General features: G+C 51.0%; 1 protein-coding gene across 2 annotated transcripts; it reads right to left on the bottom strand.

Annotated features, from left to right (window-relative positions):
* Window positions 1-534: 534 nt before the first annotated feature.
* Window positions 535-14385, bottom strand: DPF2 (double PHD fingers 2). Of its 2 annotated transcripts, XM_026483244.4 has the most exons (12): window positions 14238-14378; window positions 9691-9851; window positions 9160-9267; window positions 8672-8835; window positions 7380-7472; window positions 7138-7216; window positions 6585-6626; window positions 5447-5584; window positions 5193-5321; window positions 4997-5109; window positions 3860-3941; window positions 535-1851 (listed from the first exon to the last, which is right to left on the bottom strand). In XM_026483244.4, the coding sequence occupies exons 1-12, from the start codon at window positions 14267-14269 to the stop codon at window positions 1775-1777; spliced, it is 1218 nt and encodes a 405-aa protein (XP_026339029.1). In that variant the 5' UTR covers window positions 14270-14378; the 3' UTR covers window positions 535-1774. The 2 variants fall into 2 exon arrangements, with proteins under 2 accessions (XP_026339029.1, XP_026339030.1); XM_026483245.4 differs by lacking the exon at window positions 6585-6626 and having other exon boundaries at window positions 14238-14385.
* Between the last annotated feature and the right edge of the window lie 2357 nt (window positions 14386-16742).

Below are 16742 nucleotides of genomic sequence, written 5' to 3'. Positions count from 1 at the left end.
AACCAATCAAAATAGACAGGATGCTAAAGTTGATTTTAACCCAAGTTTTGTATTAATCAAAACAACTTCTCTATCCTTTATAACAAGAATTATTAGAACACGAATTTACATGAAGAAATTAGAACTAACGGGGCGCCTGGGTGGTTCAGTCTGTTGAGCCTCAGACTCTTTGATTTCGGCTCAGGTCATGATCTCAGGGTCATAGGATCAAGCCCCACGTTGGGCTCTGTGCTGGGTGTGGAGTCAGCTTGAGATTCTTTTCCCCCTGCCTCTCCTCCTCCCCCAACTCCTGCTCTCTCAAATAAATAAAATCTTAAAAACAGAAAAAGAAATCAGAACAAAGTACTCAATTTTATATCTGCTTTACATACTGGGCTTTATAAAAATTTTAATTTGGGATTAAAAGTTGTATTTCAAAACACTTAAGAAAAAAAAAAAAACACTTAAAAACCACTGCCCTGAGGAAGAAAGTTTTAGGATGAAATGACTCTCAACTAGGAAAGGGAGTCAGGAGATAAACCATCCAGCAGGGAGTTCTGTGTAAAAACGTTTATTTGTACTAATGTTTAGAATACAGGAACTAAAGAAAGAAAGACACCTCAACTCCAAAGCGACAGTGAATTAGGGCCTGCCCACAGCCAAGGGGAAGGCCACTCCAGGGGGTGCTGGCACGGACTATCTCCCCCCACTATTTCATGTCAGTGTCACCAGGCAAAAAACTGAAGAATCAGGGTGTGAAGACCTTACCAGCTGCTAGCGAGCGTGCAAGGGAAGAAAGGGATGTCTATGTGGCTTCCCTGTGACCCAGGGGCCAGGATACACAGAGCAGGAGGCAGAGGCTCCCAATTCAGTCAAGGGCAGGAGCTGAATGTCCAGGTCCAGGAAGAACAAAAAGGGGATTTCGGAGGTAGGCTTTTTTCATCGAGTTAAAAAACAGGCACATTATCCAACGTTTCCCTGTGGCCCCCAAGCTGCTGGCCTGGCCCCGATTCTTCCCCTCTCCCCACAAAACCAAAGGGAATAAGGAGGGGAAGCAGAAGACAGGAAATTCCAAGGGCGGGGAATGCTTCGGTCATTAAGAGACCGCCTGTGAGTGAGCCAGGTGAGCACAAGCAAGAATCAGGTGAAGCTGCGACTCCCCCTGGGGTGGGGTGGAGCGGGTCAGGGCAGAGCAAGGACAGTGACCAAGAGCATCCTGGCTCGGGCAAAGGATCCTGGGTAGCAGGAAGAGAGGGCTGCAGAGAGCGGCTCTGGGGGAAGGAGGCAGCGAGGCTAAGCAGCACAAAGGGCCTGGAAAGCTCCTTGCAAGCGTTGCCTCAGCTTGCTCAGTTGCTCACTCCCAGCTGCTCCTGGCAGAGAGGCCCTGGTCTGGCTCGCCTCCAGGGGAAGGGTAAACCCTGGGGACCAGAGTGGAGGCAGAGCTGAGAAAAGTGAGCTGCTCTCCCACTCTTTCTCGGAGGACACTGTTTGAACCCTGTGATCGCCAGGGCCGGGGCCCAAGGCAGGCAGAGTGAATGCACTTCATGGAAAGCAGTGAGAAGCTGGGCCACGGGTATGCCTTGGGGCAGTGTGCTGCTCCGTTCTCCCTGAGGGCCTAGGGCCAGAGGCAGTCAGAGCTGCCACCCCAGCTTGCTGCTGCCAAAGGCAGATTGGCACGACCACCCGAGGTTCTCTGGACTTGTGAAAGAGAAGGAGGGGGAAGGTGGGCATGAAAAACAAGAGAGGAAGAGAGAAACAGCCCTAGATGTATGGGGGGAGCGGGGGGGGGAGCACATCAAGAGGAGTTCTGGTTCTGGTAGATGGAAGCTTTCTCCTTCAACAGGTCCAGACACAAGTGGCAGCTCCAGCTTCCTGCAGAGAAGCAGAAAGGGGTCAGGATGGGCCCCGTACCAGCCTAGTGTGCTGTCCTTCCACTCCCCACACCTCACTCCCAGCAGCAGGATCCGCTACAGGAAGGTTGGGAGATGTTCTGCGGTAGCAAAGTTTCACAGTTATCCTGAGCTAGAAGAAATCTTCACGGCTTCAGATATTATGAAAAATGACTCTCAATGGTGATGAAAAAAATAATCACCTGGAGAACTATTTCCAAATACAGACTCCTAAGGCCCTCTCGGTCCTCTTAAATCAGAATCTCTAGGAGGGCCTGGGCAGACAGAATTTGTTAAAGCATCTCAGCTTTAGACTTGTGATTACAGAAGAACCAGACTTTGTTCTCATGGCCCCAAAGGTCAGGATGAAGACCATGAATAGTGGTTCTAGAGAACCCAGCTTTGACTCCACATAAGATAGCTTTCTGGGAAAACCATGGAAAGATGAGATGGGCTCTCCACCATCACTAGGTGTTTGAGAAGAGGCCGAGGACCAGTAACAGGAAAAGGGGGTGAACTCTGACAACCCAGTGTGTTATGATCTCTCTCTTAGAATAAATGGGGAAAATGTCCCTTGCCAGAAAAATAAGTCTAAAACTTTGCTTATTAATATTATGGTTGCATTCTTCTGTGTGTGTGTGTGTTTTTAGAAACAAAATTAGCCCTTAATGCCTCAAAACTGTAAGTGTAACTGTACACCTGCGTACGTGGACGTGTGTGTGGGAACAATCCACAGCTTTCATGAGCTCTTCAGAGACACAGGGCTCTCAAAATGTAAGAAGGTCCTTTCTAACCCAAAGGTCAATACCACAGGGGCGGGCAGGCTTCTTTGTAAACAGCCAGCCCCGATGTTAAATATTTTAGGTTTTGTGAGCCACATATAGTCTTGGTCCCATGTTCTTTTTTTAAATCTCCTTTAAAAATGTAAAAACCATTCTTAGCTTATGAGCTATACACACCAGCTACGGCTGGATCTGGCGTATGAGCTGTAGTCTGCTGAACCCTTGACTTAAGAGCCTAGACCACCCATGGCTTCTAGAAGACTCTCCCTCGGCTGCCTGCAGCTCTTCACTACCTCAGCCTCTAACAGCAAGCACTTCAATAGGGAGGCCCTTCTACAGTTCACGTAGAATTTTATCTGTAAATTGGTATTTTATGGTTAAAAAATAAAAGACGGAACACACTACTTCTCCCCAAAGTAGATTTATAAACTGGGCCTGACAGATGACAAGGGCTGTGTGCTCCCCTGCAGCCGCCAAAGGACTCTCAGACTTTGTTCGTGTCTCTTTCCCCAGGGGGGTGACAGCAGTGTGACCTACATTACAAGTCAGCCTAACCACACAGTGAGCCACTTTCTCTCGTCTGTGATGCTGGCCCACATCCTTTGTGCACAAAAGCCACTGGGCATTCAGATCCTCCTGAGGAAGCTCCCGAATTTCTACAAAGGAGGGGTTTGGGCACAGATCTGGCTGGAGGGGGACCTTCAGAGGACAGCCACCACTTTCTGGTGCCACCACCGGTTTGGCTGAAGAGCTTCCACGAGCTTGGAGCCTTATTAAGCAAACTCCTGGAGGGGCAGACTGACCCATTCAGGCTCCAGGTTCAACACCTTTCCGGAGTGGGCAAGGAAGAGGGAAGAAAGGGACACTTACACCTGTCACGTTCCAAGAACTGACACCAAAGCCTCGCATCACACAAACTACAAACTGAGTTTCCTGAACTGGGTAGAGGAAAGCAAACCACTCCTTCTGGTAACTGTTTTCCGCTCAGCACCAGTTTTCTCTTTGGCTGTTGATTTTCTGCATTTCTAAATCTATCTGGTGATAACGTGCAAACGTTAAACCCTCGAAGCCAAAATGCTAGGAAAGCATTCTGAGTGAAGGCAAAATGTCTATTCCCTAAATTTGGAAGAACAGATAACTTATTGTACAAGTGATTTTCCAAGTTCCTAATAAGATACTTGTTCTGTGCAAGAGATCAGGGCAACCTACCTTCAGGAGGCTCAGACATGGACGGGGTGAGACAGTACATGTGGTAGCCACGGTCACAGTCGTCACAGAAGAGCAGCTGGTCCTAGAAAAGGCAAGATCAAAGAAGAAGGGGCAGGTGAGTGACTGGGGGGCCTCAGGCAGCCCACTGGGGGGTGGGCAGGGATGGGAGCTTCTGTAGATACTGCTGCTCCTTCCCGGAGGGGCAGGGCAGGTGGCAGGAAGAGGAGACTCAGGAATTTCTGGAGAGGAAATTCTCCACCACGACCGAGTGAGTCATTGTCATTCTACCTGAACCCTACCAGCTTCCGAACTCAGCTCATGGCCTCCACTCTTGTCCCCTACATTCTATTCTTCACAGAGCAAACTTCTCTTTTAAAAATGTTAAGGCAGGGGCGCCTAGGTGGCTCAGTCAGTTAAATGTCTGCCTTTGGCTCAGGTCGTGATCCCAGGGTCCTGGGATCGAGCCCCGAGTCGGGCTCCCTGCTCTGCAGGGGGCGTGCTTCTCCCTCTCCCTCTGCCTGCTACTCTCCCTGCTTGTGCTCTGTCAAATAAATAAAATCTTAAAAATAAATAAATAAATAAAAACGTTAAGACAGAGCACGTCACTCCCAATTAAACCCTCAGACCTGGCGATGGCTGCCTTCCAATCCCTTCTACTGAGCTCCCACTGCAGGGAGGCCCCAGCCGGCCCAACTGCCTCGGTGCACTCGGCCTATCTGTCTTAAGGCCCCTGCCCTTGTTGCTCCTCTCCTGGGCACGCTGTGCCCGCAAACCTTGCACTGGCTCCTCCATATCATCCGAATCTCACCACCAGCACCACCTCCTCGGACAGGCCAGCTCTATCTACTCAGGTACCCGGTGACCCTGCCACACCGCTGCCGTCCTTCCCTTCACGACATGCCATGAAACCGTCGCTTTCCTTACACGCTGCTTGTTCCCCACAAGGAGGGTAATTCCATGAAGGGGGGGATCCCACTGGTCTTGTTTAGCGCCCTGAGTGCCTGGAACAGCGTCTGACGCCAAGCTGGTGCTCCAGAGACACCTGCCGGCAAGGGCTCCCTGGGGCGCTGGGGAGAGTCTGGCTCCCCTTTGGGAGGCAGCATGGAGGGGCAGGGGCGGCGGCGCAGGGACACGCACGTCGTTCTCGGAGGTGCCGCAGATGTTGCAGCACTTGCACTCGATGCACTGCCAGCGGTAGGTCTTCACGGCCGCCATCATCACCGGGGTGAACTGCAGGCAGGACGGGTGCCCTGCGGGTGGGGGGAAGGGGCGCGTCACACAGGCGGCGGGGGGTGTGCGGGGGCTCCGGGGGAGGCCCTTGGCCCGGAGGTACCTGAGCGGCCGCAGTCCGAGCAGGACACCAGCTCCTCGGGCTGCCCCGTCTTCTTGTTGATCTTGGAGTCCCCCAGGCAGAAGTCGCAGTAATTATTGGGCAGGGCCAGTCCGTCGGGACCCTTCTTGGCTACAGAGAGAAGAGAGCTCTGGCAAGGCTCACAGGGGGCCTTCAGGCACCCCGCAGCCCTGCACGGAGGGCTCTTCGCGAGCAGGACGACTCCCCCTTGCCCCGCCTCCCACACGTCAGCTTACACTTCTGCTCCTCCGACCTCTGGGAAACCGGGGTGGGTGGCTGCGAGTCTTCCTTGTCCTCACCCTCCTCCTCAGCCAAGTGGGAGTGGGCGTAGTGGTAACTGAGTCCTGGCCGGTTCTTGTAACGTTTTCCACAAACTGAGTGGGGAGAAGACGACAGAGAAAGGTGTTGGGATCTGACAGTGCCACACCCCCGCCCCCCTCCAGCTGTGGGGCTCCACCTGCGCCCATCAGCTCTGTCTGCGACAGGCCTTCAGTGACGGCCACCTGCCCTCGGTGAGGAGCATCAGGCCCTGGGGCTCTCCAGTTTCCATGGCTCTTCCCTGTCACACCCCAGCCCATGGCCACCTCCGCTCTTCCACACTGGTTGTCTGGGAGGCTGAACTCTGACCCCGTTACCACTTGCCCTGGGAATAGTCTGGGGAGCTCCAGGTCAGGAAGGGAAGGGAATTTCTAAAATCTTGCAAAATGGCAGGAAGGAAAAAAGGTAAGGAAGAGACTCCAAACTTTTTTACTTCTCAGTAAACATGGGAAGCTCAAGCTACTCCATGTATACTACAGGGCTCATCTCTGCCCAATGAGGATAAAGGAGTAGGGGGTGGGTCACCTATCAGTAAGTCTGTTGGGGTATCTGGCCCCCAAGGCAATTCGAAGACACTCCCACATCAGCGCCCTGCCCAACCCCCGCCAACCAGCAAGGAAAGCAGATCTCCACAAGGCATCTCGTACTCTGAAGCAGTGATACCGAGAAGAGCAAGGGGGCCAGCAGGAAGGAATGGGGGAAGGATGGGAGGAGGTGGCGGGATGGTGAGAAACATTAGCTGACCACCAAGTGTCTGTTCTGGGTAAGGGGAAGCAGAGGGATCTGTTTGTAGCGAGTTCCTTAGAACGCTTTTGAAGCCACCCCATGCAGCGGGGCCGAGCAGCCCTAGGAGCAAGTCTGTGGGAGACAAGCAGTGGTAAAGGCAGTTTCCAGGACTGTGAGGAGTGGAGTACAACAGAAAGCCCATTGCTCCTATCCCCATGCCATTACAGAGATTTTTACACTAACATCACAGGAGATGAGAAAGGTGGGAGAAACAAGGGAGGAGGGAAAAGGGATAGGAAAACCAAAAGTCTGAAAAGTTGAGAGAGCTACCTCTCTGGGGCGCTTTCGAGGTATGCTTTTGTTTGAAACTATCTGAAAGACAGAAAGAAAAGTCATGAGAAGAAGGCCTTGATACACGTGAGACAGGAGCGGCAGCAGCAGGGAAGCGGAGCAAACGAGAGAGAAACCAGCGGCGGTGGTGCTCCCAGGGCGGAGGGACAGAAGTGGGGCGAGTCAGAGAAAAGGGGGGAGCAGACACTGAAAAACTCGGTGCTGGACTCTGGGGGCCCTGGCTTGATTGGGGCCAGCAGACCTGGATGCGGTCTATCAAGGGGCCAATTCTGCCTGCTGTGTGTGCCCCTGGCCCCAGCACCCCACCCCAGGGGACAGCAGAAACCTCTCCCAGAGCATGCAGGTCCCACCCATTGGGTAGCAGAGGCTGGGGCCTCCCAAGGGTCTCAGAGGGAACCAGTCAGCAGGCAGGAGAAAGCATTCAGGCCTTTTGTTATCACTCTGAGCAAGAATACAACCCTCCCTCCTCTCAGATCCTGAGCAGGGGCTGGGTCCAAGGCAGGGACTACCCACCCACTCTTTAGGCACTCACTGTCACAGGCATAGGGCTTGTCCCGATCCTCCAGGATGGAAGCGTCCAGCTTCTTACGGGCACTGCCCACACCTTTACCCTGACAAAAAAACAACAAAAAGATGCCCTTATTCAGATGTCTAGGCCTGAGGAGTTAAGCTCTCCTGGAAGTGGCTGCTAATTTCACTCGAGAGGGAAAATGGCAACAAGCAATAGCAGGGGGCTCTGCAGGCTCCCCCATAGGCAGCGCCTTGCCCCCTCACCTTGGATTTCCCCTTGCCCCGGCGCTTGGGAGTGTCTTCTTCATAGTCCTCGTCGTCCAGGTCATCCAGGAAGTCATCTGGTTCTAGGATCCGCTGAGTGGACAGGAGGATTACGATGGGCAGATACAACGTACACCCAAAAGCTCCCCTGCGCCGGGCCTGGCCAGGCCACCCAGAACGTCCTCCGTGAGCTGCCCCTCCCCTCTGGCCTCGTTCCTCACTGCTGCCTTTCAACACCCCAGAATCCCATTCCTTCTCCTGTCAGTGCTTTGGGCTTTCCTTCCTTTGTGCCTCTCTTCCTGTTGTTCCCTTGGAGTGCGTTCCCCACCACCTCCAAGGGGCTGACTCAAATGCCATGTTTTCATAAAGTCTTCCCCGGTACCCCAAGTAGCCATGCCCTCTCCTGCCTCTGATCTGCTGCCCCAGGAACAGACTACCAGTGGTTCCCTTCTGACACCTCATTTCTTAGATTAATTTTCAAAGTCTATTTATTTTTTTTAGTAATCGCCACACCCAATGTGGAACTTGAACTCATGACCCCGAGATCAAGAGTAGCATACGCTACTGACTGAGCCAGCCAGGCACCCCACCTCTTAGATTTAAATTAGAGCTCTGGGTGGCGCCTGGGTGACTCAGTCAGTTAAGCGTCTGCCTTCGGCTCAGGTCACGATCCCAGAGTCCCGGGATCGAGCCCTCCATCCGGCTCCCTGCTCAGCAGGGGAGTCTGCTTCTCCCTCTCCTGCTCCCCCTGCTTGTGTTCTCTCTCTCTCTCTAAAAAATAAATAAAATCTTGAAAAAAATTAGTGCTTTGCTGCTTACTTGTGTGGGCTTATAGGAAATTTTTTTTTTTTAACTGCTCTGCTTCAGCTTCCTCATACGGGAAACGGGGGCCACAATACCTACTTCATTAGCTGGTAGAGACTAGAGAAAATGATGGAAAAGCTCTTAGCACAGTGCCTGCCATATTTTTTAGCTCTTACTATTTCTGTGTATAGTTTTATCTTCCCTGTTGGTAGGGACCAGGTCTGCTTCACCCATGTAACCCCAAAAAACATTTGTGACAAAAGATGAATGAGGGAGGGTCTGTACTTGGAAAGGAACAGGAAAAACTGGATACTAAATAGCAAAGCCAGTCAGTACCCAGTGCTAATTAGGGAATGAGCGGCAACAGAACCCCCGGGCCTGCCTCCTGGCCCATAGCTTCTGCTTCCATTCCGATTACTGGGTGGCCTCTGATGAAGAGGAGGCTGGTTTCCATCAAAGCTCCCTTAGTCACAGTGTTCATCTTGTACCTTCCGTGCTCGACTGTTGGTCACAGGAAACTCGCCCAGGCTGTCATCATCCACTCGGGGATCTGGGGCACCTCGCTTCTCCAGGGGGTCGGTGCGCAATAGAGCCTCTAAACTACTGCCGTCTTGAGAGATCAGCCCCTCTTTCTTCAGGGTCTGGTCTGTGTCTGCAGGCAAGGTCAGGATGAGGCGAGGCTCAGAAGGGCTGAAAGCAGACCGCTCCGGGTCTACACAGTGCTAGGCCAGCCATGGGCTAGTCACTGTCTTTTGGTCTCTGGCTGGCCAGGAACCACGACACCCCAGTTAACTTGGCACCGTAACTTATCTGTTTCCCTGTCTCCTCTATTAGACCGAGCTCTTTAAAGGAAGCAATGGCATCTTATTCATTTTAGCGTCTTCAGGATCTAGCACTGGGCTTGGTACGTAACAGGTGACTAACAGGCCTTTCACACAGCAGGCCATACCCCTGCTCAAGGATGGGTGTGCTTTACCTGGTTTAATAGATGGGAAAGAAAGTCTTGGATCCTCAGGAGGGTGGGCTCGCCGCTTTTTCCGCCAGCGCCGGGCAGGGTAGGAGTATAACTGCCCAGAGGCCAATCCTGTGAGAGAGAAGTCAAACCCTAACCTAGTCCTGGGCAATAATATCAAACCCTTTCTAGAGGAGTAGCACCCTCCCCGCCCCCCACCCCCCTGCCCACCGAGTTCTAGTCAGGGAGGAATATGGACAGTGAGGGCCTGGGGGTAGGAAGAGGGACAGTTTATGGAAAAGAAAAACAGATGTAAGTTCGGGGGCCTTGGCTAACACATAGCTCCCCAGAAGCCCGGTGATAGCCTCAGCAGGGTGGCCCTGCAGAAAAAAAAGATGCTGGTATGAACCTGTCTGCTTCATCCTCCCTGGGCTTCTAATCAAGGCAAGACCGTATTCACGCATGCGTGGAAAGCAGTAAAACCCTCTCAGCTGGCTCATCACTTAAGATGAGGAAGCTTCTTTCTTCCTTGGGCTCCTGAGTCTGAACCCTCACCTGGACCCCGGTGTCGCTTTTCCATCCAGATGTAACAGTTGCTCTGGGCGACTCCAGTCTGTGAGTCCAAGAAAGGAAGGCGCACACTGCGCTCGGCACAGAGGCGGGCATTGTAATTGTGGCACTGCTCCATGGCATCTTTGTAGTACTGCTCCCCGAGGCTGCGGAAGACACAAAGACCAGGTGTGTGTGTGTGCTGGCGCGGGGCAGAGCACAGGGCGCTGAGCTACCCCTCTGCCTTGCCATCTGCTTCTTTAGAAGGCTCAAGGGACCGGAAGACTGTGGCTTTAGTCCTATTTGCCTCCATTTCTACCTCATGGGACACCACACCCCTTCACTAAGCCATTATGAGGAAAGGCACTTTATAAATAAATTATCATCAGGAACACACGATCTCTCATGTGTCGACTCAGACTTAAGCATAACCCACAAAGACCGGGAGAAATTAATGTTCATTCTGTGCCTCTCTTGAGTCCAACCCTGTGCCAGGCAAGATGCTGTTTTTCTTAACCCTCATGACTCTCAAGAAGCACAGATTAGCTCCTTTTCACAAAAGAGGAAGAGTTCAACAAGGTCTGGGGCCCTTACTAAAATATATTTAACAAACTACGGCACGTCAATTAATTTTTATTAAGCCATAAAAAAAAGAAGGAAGCTCTTCATGTGCTGATATCAAACTATCTCCAAGATGACAAGGAAAAAAAGCAAAGTAAAGTGCTAAGAAGTGTTATAGGATGCTACCATTTATGTAACAAGAAGTGGAAAAGAGGGGCGCCTGGGTGGCACAGCGGTTAAGCGTCTGCCTTCGGCTCAGGGCGTGATCCCGGCGATCTGGGATCGAGCCCCACATCAGGCTCTTCTGCTATGAGCCTGCTTCTTCCTCTCCCACTCCCCCTGCTTGTGTTCCCTCTCTCGCTGGCTGTCTCTATCTCTGTCTAAATAAATAAATAAAATCTTAAAAAAAAAAAAAGAAGTGGAAAAGAAACTGTAGGCCTCCAGAGAGAAAAACTGGGTGACTGGGGGGGAATTTCTCCTAGATTCCATTTTATATCTTTTGAATTTTGCATTAGATACACGTTTCTCCCACTATCTGACGGTGTGCTTTCTGCCACTTCGCTTTTTTATAAAAGACCTACATAAGTACCTGTCTTCACTAACCAAAAGAGATCCAGAGAGGATTTTCGCTTTTAAGAACTGGCAATTGCTTCTTTGCTTTATGCCATGTTGGCTTGTGAACAGTTTCATAAGAACACTCTACTTTTGGACAGTGGGGGGAGACCTGTATTTAGCCAACTAAATTAAATCTATATGCTAATTTTAAAGTCAATGGAAACCGTCTGAAAATACCTGAAATTCCTTGAAGTCTACTTTTTTCCTGAGTGCCATTAGAGTGATATAAAACCTGTTTCCTCACAGGTCCATTCTAGGCCCTTTTCCATTCTCACACCATCAAATTATATAGGAAAGAACCTTCTTTCACTCAAAAGACTCAGTTTGAAATCTAAATCAAGAGCAAACCTTTAAGTACTTTGAAAAGATGGAAAACTACACAGTGCCAGGAGTTACCTGGTTCTAAGCATGTATGTAAAACCAACCTTGCTCTCATCCTCAGGGTTTAACAAACATGTTAGTATTGGAACCATAGTGATTCATATTTATATATTCAATCGATCTTAAATAAACTGAGGGCAGAGGTGGTTTCTTTCCCATAGTATCCCCAGTACCCAAGAAGGTGTCTGGGACATCTTGACTTGACTTGGGAGTAAAAAGACCTTGCATGGCTGCAAGGCACCACACGAATGTGGACATTTAGTCAGCCCATGTGGAGCTCAGCTTCCTCTGCTAGACTGGGGAGGACAGACTAGATAAGCTCTAACATATTCTCCATGAGAGACACCCTTAGCATGAGAAGCTGGACAAAGTGAGCCTCTGTTGCTTATGTCCATAACTCAAGCTACACCAACAAACCGTGCTCTGGAATCCGAGGAGGGCTTTCACAGAGCAGTCACAATAGACCACTGAGGCATTGCTTAGTATGTTCCCAAGCAACTGAAAAAGACACACCACACACAAGGCGATGACAACACAAGACGGCCTGGCTTGATTCAATGAGTGGTAATGACTGTAATTTGAGGTAAGCATGAATCTTGTGTTGGAGAGTGAAAAAAAAGGAACCGGCTCACATTAGCTGGCCTTTAGGAGGCAGCCATGTCCTCACCACACAGAGGAAAATTGGATAAACAGGGCCGAGTGCAGCAGCTCCTTTGTTTCTGCTGATGGGAATGGATACTGACACTGGAAGTCAAATGGAAGGAAGGGTAAGATGGGCTGAGGGCTGCAAAGTCAGAGCGCGGAGGTCAGAATGGGTTTTGGGGGGAACAATGAGAGACGTTCTATCACAGCACTTCTTGTGAGTCAAGTGGGATTTCAGAAGGCGGTGCAAACTGTCTCGTCAGAGAACTGGGAATGAAACACCTAAGTTAAGGGGAGAGAGGATCTGATGAGGAGAGACTAAGAGAGAATGAGAGAATTTATAAATAGGAAAATTCTTCTCCCAGAACAAGATGCAAGTCAGAAAAGATGAGTTAGTAGTCCTGCCCTCGATATATATATATAACCTCAACTGTTCAAAAAGCAGGCACACCACAAACAAGAGAAGCTCCAGAAAAGTCTCTCTCTCCTGGGTGAGAATGGTACAGGAAGAACGGAAGCCCCTTCTTAAAGGTCAAGTTCTGTAGGGAAATGTATTATTTGTGGTCCACAGCCCTCTGCAGCTAGAACTGAGGAGAAAGTTGGTTTCCCATTACTAGTACTCAGGAACCAGTGGCTGGTGACCCTCACAATCTCTGTAGTTCCTTTAAGAGAAATAAGTCGTGCTCTGTTGAAATGGGCAACTCCTCCCTTCTAGCACTACATGAAAGGGTTGGCAACTCTATTTCCCTGAAGAAAGTCCTCCAACACAAAGTCACTATTAACTCTCAAAACCTAGGGAAGTCTGACATTCCCCCAATACAATAAGATTTCCAAGGCAGAAGCTCTGATTTTTTTTCTGGGAAGCATGAAACCTGTGTAAAACCTCCCTTTACAATGGGATTGGGGTGTGGGGGGGTAGTCAACAAAGAGAAAGGCAGGGAAACAAAGAAAGAACATCTGAGTCAGGAAGGATAACTATATAAATGGTAGATCAACAGCGACATTTCTAAATTGAGGGAAATGTCAGCCTGAAGAAAGAGCTGGGGGAAACTGGAGTGGGCAGATCAGAGAGAAAGATAATAGTGTTAGGAGGAGGGGTAGCTGAAAGAGGCGGCAGGATGGAGCTGAAAGCAAGTTAAAAAAAAAAAAACCCACAAGAGGAGAAGAAGGCACTTAGCTTAATGGAAGTGGGAAGGCATTCTCAAAGAAAAGGCTCCAGGCGGGGTGGGGTGGGGGGAGGTGGGCAAAGCAAAGTACTCTTTAAAAAGGCTCTTGGGAAGAGTGGGGGCTCAGCCCACCACAAAGGCAGATGAGAAGCTGTGAGTCCCTTAGAATAGTTCCCAAACCTTTACCTTGTCATCCGGCCAAAATCCAAAAGCCCTGCCTGAACAACTACTCACCTCTCAATTTTCCTACCTCTGAACCAAGCCCAATTTACCCACTAAAAAGAGCTTGCTCTATTCGCCCATCGGGCATGAACCCATTTCAATCTTCTTCAGGGAGGAGGCTAGGTTAAATCAAGTCCCAAAGCATCTTTAACTCAAGCCAAACAGACCACTCTCCATTTTTCCCAACAACCGTTAACTTTAACTTTGCTCGAAACCTGACCAGCACAAGGGGACTGCATAGCGCGCAGCCTGCCGACCTAGACGCCCCTCTAGGCTGCAGAGGCGTCCTGGACCGCTTCCGTCCAGTTCCCGTTTTTTGGTGGCTGGATTGGCCGGTGCGAAGGCCCTCTCCCCTTAAGTTCTTACCCTTCTGCATCTGCTCCTCAACAAATTCTTCCCAATAATGTTTTTGGTCTTGGGAATCAGATACTCAAAACCCCCAACCGCCCCCCCCCCCGAACGTCAAGGGGCTGTTAAAACAGCTCCGCGGTGCTTAACCGCACAAGGGCTGCTGAGCCTGTTGCTCCAGGACCGGCCGCGGGCAGCGGATCGGGAGGGGTCGGCGCCGGGCTTCTCGGGGACACGGGTCGGTCCCGGGTCCGCCCTCGGCCCGGCCCCTCCGGACCGAGGCGTCTGGTCTCGGGAGCGCACCCAGACTGTGTTTCTCATACGCAACGAGGGCGCCATACTCAGGCCACCGTAAGCCCGAAGGAGCGCTCAGACCGCACGGCCCCGCTGGGAGGCTGCCCGTAAGGGGCTCCCGTGTGCCCCCCTCAGGGCCTCCACAAGTTTCCAAAGAAGCGCAACGTCTTCTTGGGAGTCTCCTGTTGCCCTCCCTACTAGGAGTCGCAACAAGGCCTTCTCGGGCACGTCCTTCCCTCCGCCTCGTCCCCTCCCGCACCGCCCCCTACTCGCAGGCCCATTACAAGACCTCCCGGCCTAGGAGAGAAAGAAACGGCTACTCACAGCTTCACTACATTTTCTACCACAGCCGCCATCTTCCCTGCTCCTCTCCCTCAGGCCGGGAGGCCCGGAGCCCTCAGCGCGCAGGCGCCGGGACCGCACCAGGGAACCGGTTTCCTCGTTCCTCTGCGCAGGCGCCGCCCGAAGGCGCGCGCCCGAGAGCGAGGCACGGAGAACAGGCTTCGTGACTGTCCACCTGGGCCAGGGAGCCGAGGGAGCCCAATGCGCAGGCGCGACAGAAACGGGCGCGCGCCCCGAGGCTCCTGCCCGAGCCCCGGGTCCTGCGTGGGGAGGGCGGGACCAGAGAGGGAGGATCTGGCGAAATGAGAGGACTGATGAAATGAAGATGTTGAAAACTGGAGGCCCAGAGATGGGTGAGATGGAGCATATGCGTTCTGCTACCTCAGCGACCTTGGTTAATCCTTTGCCCCCACTCATGGGCGCGGGGAGGGAGCTGTTGGTCGTAGCAGAAGACGAGAGTGATGCACGATCCGCTTGGGCCCCTAATCGAGTGTCCTTTCAAGGAGAGGAAAATTAACGTCCCGAACTGGGCAGTTCTTTTGCCTGAATATTGGAGTCTTGGCAAAAGTTACCTCCCCTTCCTGCCACCAAACCCAGCCACCAACCTCAGTGATCCCCACCTCCCTTGCTTCCTACTTCTGTCCCTCCACTTAGGCTCTGAAGAACTTCCCTCCTGCAACTATCCGTGAATCTTTTGTACCACTCATTTCTCCTTCACTGCTGAATCATGCAAATTCGTGTACAAACATGGCTTAATATCCTCTCAAAAAATCAGAGCCCTTCCTTCAGCCCATAGTTGCCTTGGATTATCACCCCATTTCTTTCCACCCTTTCAAAGCAGAGTTTCTGTTTATACTCCCTATCTCTGTTGACTTATTTTCAAGTCCCTCTCTGCCCAGTTTAATGGCAGTTTTGTTCCCACTGGTTCATTGAAACAGGTCCTAACAAAGACACCATGACACTACTGACCATTCCCTCCTTTTTCTTTCTCTTTTTTAAGATTTAATTAATTAATTTGAGAGAGAGAGAGAGAATGCGCAGGGGAGGAGGGGAGAAGCAGAGGGAGAGGGACAAGCTGAGTGTGGAGCCCGATGGGGGCTGGGGGGGGGGGGCTCGATCCCATGACCCTGAGATCATGATGTGAGCCAAAATCAAGAGTGCAACATTCAACCCACCGGCCAACCCAGGTGCCCCACATTCCCTCCTTTTTCAAGCTCTTTTCAGGGTCTCTGAGATGAGCATTCTCCTGACTGTGCTCTGAACACACTGGCAGTTCCTTCAGCCTCCTTTACCGATTCTGTCCTTTGTTCCACTTTTAAATGTCACAGTCCTCACGGTGTGGTCTTTGATCTTTGCCATATACCTTATTCCATCAATTCCTAGATGCACATATTCCCTGTTCCCCTCCCCTAGTTTAATGTTTCAGAACCAGGCGACATCTTACCATCCCTGTGTTTAAAATCATTTTTGGCAGATGGGGGCTCTGGGGTATTTGTCACTGCCTACCCTGCACTAAACTTGTACAATAGGTGGCAGCAGCTTGGAAGAAAAACCCAGAAGCAATACTGGCACCCTCTTTTACCCCTAGGAACCAAATGATTGTGCGGACAGAGTATGAGAGGTGTCTCCAAAGCAGGAGTCAAAGTACAGTGTGTGCTGTGGCCTGAATGTGCTCCCCCCTTCATATGTTGAAGCATTAACCCCCAATATAGATGGTATATGGAAGTGAGGCGTTTGGGAAGTGATTAGGTTTAGATGAGGTCATGAGGGTGGGGCCCTCATGATGGGATTAGTGCCTTTATAAGAAGAAGACAGCTCTCTCCTCCCTGAGGGAAGGCCATGTGATGTCACAGCAGGAAGGCAGACGCCTACAAGCCGGGAAGTGGGCTCTCGCCAGCCACCAAAACTGCTGGCACCTTGATCTTGGACTTGCCAGCGTCCAGAATGGCGAGAAATAAATGTCTGTTGTTTAAGCCACGCGATCTGTGATATTTTGTTGTAGGACCCCAGCTGAGGCAGTGTGCTATCCCTGAAGCTGAACAGACAGAGATCCTATGACCCAGCGACTCCGCTTGCAGGTCTATAAACCAAAAAGCATGTGCAAGTACGGACAGCACAGCATGCACTGTAATAGTTCCCAACTGGAAGAAAACCCCAATGCCCGCCACAATGGAGTAGATTAAACAAAGTGGAAAGGGCAAATTATTGTTCTGCAACATGAATGAATCTCAAAACCTTAATACTGAATAAAAGAAGCTGGATTCAAAAGATGACATATGGGAGGATTCCATTTATATAAAGTTACACCAACAGACACTAATCTCGGGGCTAAACCTCCGGAGTGTAGTTATCTTTGGAGGATAGTGACAAGAGAGGGCATGTGGTGGTTACTGAGGGGCTAGTGATGTTCTTTTTCTTCACCTGGGTAGTGGCTACATAGGTTTGTTCACTTTATACAATTTGATTGAACTACACGAAATTTGGGCT

This window comes from Ursus arctos, unplaced genomic scaffold (assembly GCF_023065955.2).
Source record: "Ursus arctos isolate Adak ecotype North America unplaced genomic scaffold, UrsArc2.0 scaffold_23, whole genome shotgun sequence".
Taxonomy (NCBI): Eukaryota; Metazoa; Chordata; class Mammalia; order Carnivora; family Ursidae; genus Ursus; species Ursus arctos.
The sequence above is the reverse complement of the archived record's forward strand: the minus strand, read 5'-3'. Positions and strand labels throughout refer to the sequence as shown.